Source organism: Rhinopithecus bieti, unplaced genomic scaffold (assembly GCF_001698545.2).
Source record: "Rhinopithecus bieti isolate Rb0 unplaced genomic scaffold, ASM169854v2 scaffold_5924, whole genome shotgun sequence".
Classification (NCBI taxonomy): Eukaryota; Metazoa; Chordata; class Mammalia; order Primates; family Cercopithecidae; genus Rhinopithecus; species Rhinopithecus bieti.
In genome coordinates, this window is record NW_016805189.1 from 2,493,768 (window position 1) to 2,499,767 (window position 6,000).

Here is a 6,000-nt window from a genome sequence, read left to right on the forward strand (position 1 = left end):
AAATGAGCTAGCTATGTAGATAAACAGCTGGCCTATTTTAGACACACAATGAAACTTGCTAAATTCGTTCAGTATTGATTGTGGTCTTTCCTGTGCTAAGCATGAATCCAAGCACTGGGGACACACCAGTACACAGACAGAAAAAGGCCCTGCCTTGTGGAGTGGAGGGACAGTCAATTAGCAAATTACCAAAACAACACAGTTTCAGCATTTCTGGCAGCTAGAACTCAGTCTCCTAAGCTTGGGCCCACCGTCCACTTTAGTTTGAAAAAAGGAAGACATCAGTCACACACCATACTCTTCAAAAACATGATTCCTAGCTGGGATTGGTGGTGCATGCCTGTAGTCCCAGCTACTTGGGAGACTGAGGCAAAAGGATTTCTTGAATCCAGGAGTTTGAGATCAGCCTGGGCAGCATAGCAAGACCCTGTCTCTAAAATTTAATTAATTAATTAATTTAGAAAAGCAAATTCACAAAATTCCAGGTTGTGTCTACCATATTCTCTCTCCAAAGTAATGGATACAAGTTGAACAAATCACTCACATATCAGATGTTTTCCTAGATCAGTAGTCTCCAAAGGTTGGTGCATGCAACCCAGTGAGTGTTGAAATTATCCATTGGGGTGCTAAAAGAATATACTAGTTTTAAATATTTTTTATATCTTAAATTCTTCAAAAACATGATTCCTAGCTGGGATTGGTGGTGCATGCCTGTAGTCCCAGCTACTTGGGAGACTGAGGCAAAAGGATTTCTTGAATCCAGGAGTTTGAGATCAGCCTGGGCAGCATAGCAAGACCCTGTCTCTAAAATTTAATTAATTAATTAATTTAGAAAAGCAAATTCACAAAATTCCAGGTTGTGTCTACCATATTCTCTCTCCAAAGTAATGGATACAAGTTGAACAAATCACTCACATATCAGATGTTTTCCTAGATCAGTAGTCTCCAAAGGTTGGTGCATGCAACCCAGTGAGTGTTGAAATTATCCATTGGGGTGCTAAAAGAATATACTAGTTTTTAAATATTTTTTATATCTTAAATTTGATATATATATATATATATATATATATATATATACATTTAATATACTTATGGTCATCTTTCTAATTTCTAGTTTTGCTTATATTTTACAATGTTCATATTGTATTAGTTTAATGTAGCTATAATATAATGTATAGATAATGTATCTATAACAGATGTAGTTGTACATCTGTTTACTTTAAAGTAGGTTGGTGTCTGGTCTAGGTTACATGTATTAGTCTGTTCTCACACTGCTATAAAGAACTTCCAGACACTGAGTAACCTATAAAGGAAAGAGGTTTGACTCACACTTCCATATGGCTAGGGAGGCCTCAGGAAACTTACAATCATGGCAGAAGGCAAAGGAAGACAGGTACCTTCTTCATAAGGTGGAAGGAGAGAGAATGACCATAGAAGGAACTTGCCAAACACTTATAAAACTATCAGATCTCGTGAAAACTCACTCACTATCGGGAGAACAGCATAGGGGAACTAGCCCCATGATTCAATTGCCTCCACCTGGTGTCTCCCTTGACACACAGGGATTATGGGGATTACAATTCAAGATGAGAGTTGGGTGGGGGCACAGCTGAACCATATCACTACACTAAGCCACTGATTTGATGCTTTTTCTCCACCGAATTAACTGGATGGTTGATTAAACTGGCTTCAGGTGGACATAGTTTAATAAGCAGTGCAGCTCCTCAGGAAAATCGCTTCTCACACAGTGGGAATGGTTGAATGGTATCCCTGCTAGGACATACTGATAAGGAGATCTTCTTTGGACTAAAAGACTTGTAGGAGACTCAATATTTCTAGCACCATTTTGGAAAAGAGTAAACCGAAGCCCTTATGCCACCTTCAACTGGAGACAAACCCTGAGGCTTGTCTCAGAATCAAAATAACTTTCAAAAATCCTCACACCTAGATCAGACCACACATCCCAGGACTTAGTTACAAAAGTCTTCTAAGACTCACTTCCAGGTCCCAGTGATCCCCACAAGTGATGAAGAGGGGAGAACAAGGGCACCGTTACTTCTGATGTACCCAGTCATTCTTCTAAAGGGAAGGCAAGTTAGGGGCCCTCGTGTAGTAGATGAGCCCTCCTGACAGGTCTGCCAACCTCCAAATAGCACCCCCACTTGGAGATTATGCTGTTGAAAGCTTCTGCCATCAGTGTGCCTCCTTCAAATCCAAGCATTGCATGCCAAGAAGATGACCTGGTGCTTGATTCAAATGCAAATGTGTTTTCCAGGAGAGGTCACCCAGCCATTTTGTACATTAGCTAAAATAATTGAACTGAAAGAAGGGGGTTTATTTTGATTAGAGGGAGGTGACAAGGAAGCTCTGAGGCATAGAGTTCTGCTAAGAACATACTCCCAGTGGGATGACACATTGGGAGGTCCAGGGACCCAGGCATCATGGTGAGGAGGAGGATACTGGAGACAGACGTCCCTGCATAGGCTCACCCTCACCAACAGGGAGGTTTGGGCTTCATGGGTCACAGGCCAAGCAGCATGGTAGGGATTTACTCCAGTTCATTGGTGGCTCAGGTTTTGACCACTCCAAGAGCTACTAGACTACATATTGACAATTCAAAGAAACACATTCAGGAAAAAAGTATTCTGTTCTCGGTAGCTGTGTAATGGCACGTTTGCATTTAAAAACACAAGGAACAAATAAATGCTGAATTTAACTTTGATGCACAAGAAGATGGAGGCAGATTTTTACAATGTAATTTGCTGCCTTGGATCAGTTTTAGGAAATGAGAAATGAGTCACTACCCCTGAGCATCACCCCATTTAGGAAGAAGGGAGGTCTGAAGTTGTGTAACTCAGTACATTCCATTTACAACCCAGGTGGAAACAGATGACCATCTTGACCAAAACATAAATCTCCATTGATAAGGAAGAGTCAGTTCAAATCTTAACCTTTTCCCTAACACATATAATGGAAGTCCTTAATTTTTACAAAATTCCTGTCTTATAAGTGCAATAGCCATACCCAATCATGTGATCTTTATGAACAGTAGGGTCGTCATATTGAACTGGATCAATATCAGCTAGGTTAGGTTTGCAGTGCAGTGAAAAGGATCAATGACCAAATCTGTAGCTGCATTCAAAATTTCAGTGCTAGATCCTTACCAGCCCTTGAATGGAGACTGTCCTTCCTGTCACATTCACCCAGATTTTGCATCAAGAGTTTCTGCATGGCGAGAATATATAGAGAACGAGAAATCCAACAGAAACCTGGTTTCATAGAGTTAGTAAAATGGGTTGCTCTTAAAGGAGATCTCTTCAGTCAGGTAGCTTTTGTGGTCATTGTGGTTTTCACTCTGGGTTGAAAAGGCAAAAATGGATTTCATTTGAATGGTAAGTAATGAATCTGAAGAGCCTGGTTTTGTAGTTTCTTTCCTTTTAAGCTGTGAATAATTTTGCAGGGTATGGAGCCAGCCTCATACATGCCCTGAGGCCAGCAGGCGCCCAACTCAGGCAGCACACGCCTTCACTTAAAAAGGCCGAGGAGCGGCAGGATCCACCTGAATCCAATTACATCTGGTGAACTCCGACATCTGAAACGTTTTAAGTTACACCAAGTTCATAGCCTTTGTTAACCTTTCATGTGTTGAATGTTCAAATAATGTTCATTACACTTAAGAATACTGGCCTGAATTTTATTAGCTTCATTATAAATCACTGAGCTGATATTTACTCTTCCTTTTAAGTTTTCTAAGTACGTCTGTAGCATGATGGTATAGATTTTCTTGTTTCAGTGCTTTGGGACAGATTTTATATTATGTCATTTGATCAGGTTAAAATTTTCAGTGTGTAGTTGGCAGATATTTTCAAAATCACAATGCATTTATGGTGTCTGGGGGCAGGGGAACATTCGAAAGGTTAAATTGGGCAAAAATGTGTAAGTCACAAGAATTTGGATGGAGCCATTAATATTGTTGAAGTTACAACATTTCAGATTTTATTGTCAGATATTTAGATGTTTGTCACATTTTTAAAAAATTGCTCTTAACTTTTAAACTCTCAATACAGTATATTTTGACCTTACCATTATTCCAGAGATTCAGTATTAAAAAAAAAAATTACACTGTGGTAGTGGCATTTAAACAATATAATATATTCTAAACACAATGAAATAGGGAATATAATGTATGAACTTTTTGCATTGGCTTGAAGCAATATAATATATTGTAAACAAAACACAGCTCTTACATAATAAACATTTTATACTGTTTGTATGTATAAAATAAAGGTGCTGCTTTAGTTTTCTGAGTGTTGCACAGAGGTGATCTTTGCACATGCTATCTTATGAAAATAAAGTTGGTTGCAATTTAGTGGTAGTTAATATTTCCAGTATCATAAAAAAACAAAGCTATTCCTTTGTCTACCCTTGCCTTAGCTCTTCAGTGTCAGCCCTCCCTCCCAGCTCTCTAACTGTACTCCAGCCACGCCATACTGCTCTCTATTGTCACCACCTGCAACACTATTTATGTCAGGTCTCAGCTTGTTATTTCTTTCAAGAATATTTCACATTCTCACTAAATAGAAAGTGTTAAATATCCCTTGAGTGGAAGACTTTCTCAAGTGTCAGAATGTTATAAATAAAAAGTGCTCCCATGTATTAAAAAACCTATTGGTACCATGATTTGAGGGAGCCTAACAAAAATACAAACAGCCCTATTAGTTCCCAAGTATAGTACATGGGTTATCTTACAATTCTATGAGGCAAATTATCATCATGCCCTTTTACAGATCAGAAACTGAGGCTTGGAGACAGTAAGATCTCACGTGACAGGGACGGGGTTTGAATCTGTGTCATCTGACTCCAAAGTGTAACACTATGCTGCTCTCCCTCCTTCCTTTATCTCAGCAGACACAATAGAACACAAAGCTCCACAAATTCTAGAGAACAGCTTTCCAGCCTATGTTATTCTGATTCTCCCAAGGGAATGTGGACTTAACTTCATAGACAGTTTAATGTCCACAGATTCTCTTCCACTAGGGTGTGGCATTATCAGTTGTGTGATGTAGAGAGGTGACTTGATGACCAGAAGGGATCAAGGGAAAGGCTTTGGCCAAGGGAAGGCATCTTTTGATGCAGTGCAGGACCACAGCAACCTCTCCTCTAACTGGGAGAGCCTGGCCTGTCAGCCTGTGATCACACAGACTTGGCAAAGCAGGCTAGGAACCAGGGAACCAACACTGGGATTCCACTATGGGAACAACTCATTTGTCTAAACCTATTAAGTAAGTAAAAATCCAAATCTGTGATAATGAAGATTAAGATGGTGTCAGAAAGTCAAGTTTGGCGATAGGATAATAATCATAGCTAAGGTATATAGTACTTACTTTGTTCTAAGCACTGCAGTTATATTAACTAACAGATGAATAATAGAATGGTAGGGAAGTTAGTCTGAAACAAAGGGGCCAACTGCAGTAATCTTGGTTGGTCATCTCTGAACCTTTTGAACTGCACATTTCATTAGACATTTTTGAGCACACTGTCCTATATATGACCACTATTTATTAACATGGATAACTGTACTAATATATGCATTATAAAGCCAGAAATGTTAAAGGGAATAGAAAAAATATAAATAGAAAGGCCAATAATTGTGACTTTATGGTATATGAAATCACTGTCATTTCTGTTGTGAAGTTACCATACAACAGAACATGGAAGGGAAGGAAGAAGAAGACAAAGAATGAAAAGGAGGATAGTATCTGCATAAAACGCCTCTAAACAAGAATTTAAAAGTTAAGGTCGTAAGGAGTTAAGTCAGACGTATACCATTGGCAAGATAAAGTAAGTAGGAAAAATGAGGCAAAAGGAAATAGTGTAGACAATAAAATTGGTGGAGGAAGGAGGATTGGACAAAAGGCATACATGAGTTCCTGCACACTTGTGAGCAATGGACCATATACTTTTCTCTCACAAGTGTGCAGAAGCTCATATGCACCTTTT

General features: G+C 39.1%; 1 protein-coding gene across 1 annotated transcript in view; it reads left to right on the plus strand.

Annotated features, from left to right (window-relative positions):
- WIF1 (Wnt inhibitory factor 1) overlaps nt 1-4,307 on the plus strand; it is a 72,185-nt gene extending 67,878 nt beyond the window's left edge. The window contains exon 10 of the mRNA XM_017871566.1: nt 3,461-4,307. Within this exon, the coding sequence (XP_017727055.1) occupies nt 3,461-3,582 (122 nt within the window). The 3' untranslated portion in view covers nt 3,583-4,307. The remainder of the gene's footprint in view (nt 1-3,460) is intronic.
- The last annotated feature ends 1,693 nt before the right edge of the window (nt 4,308-6,000 follow it).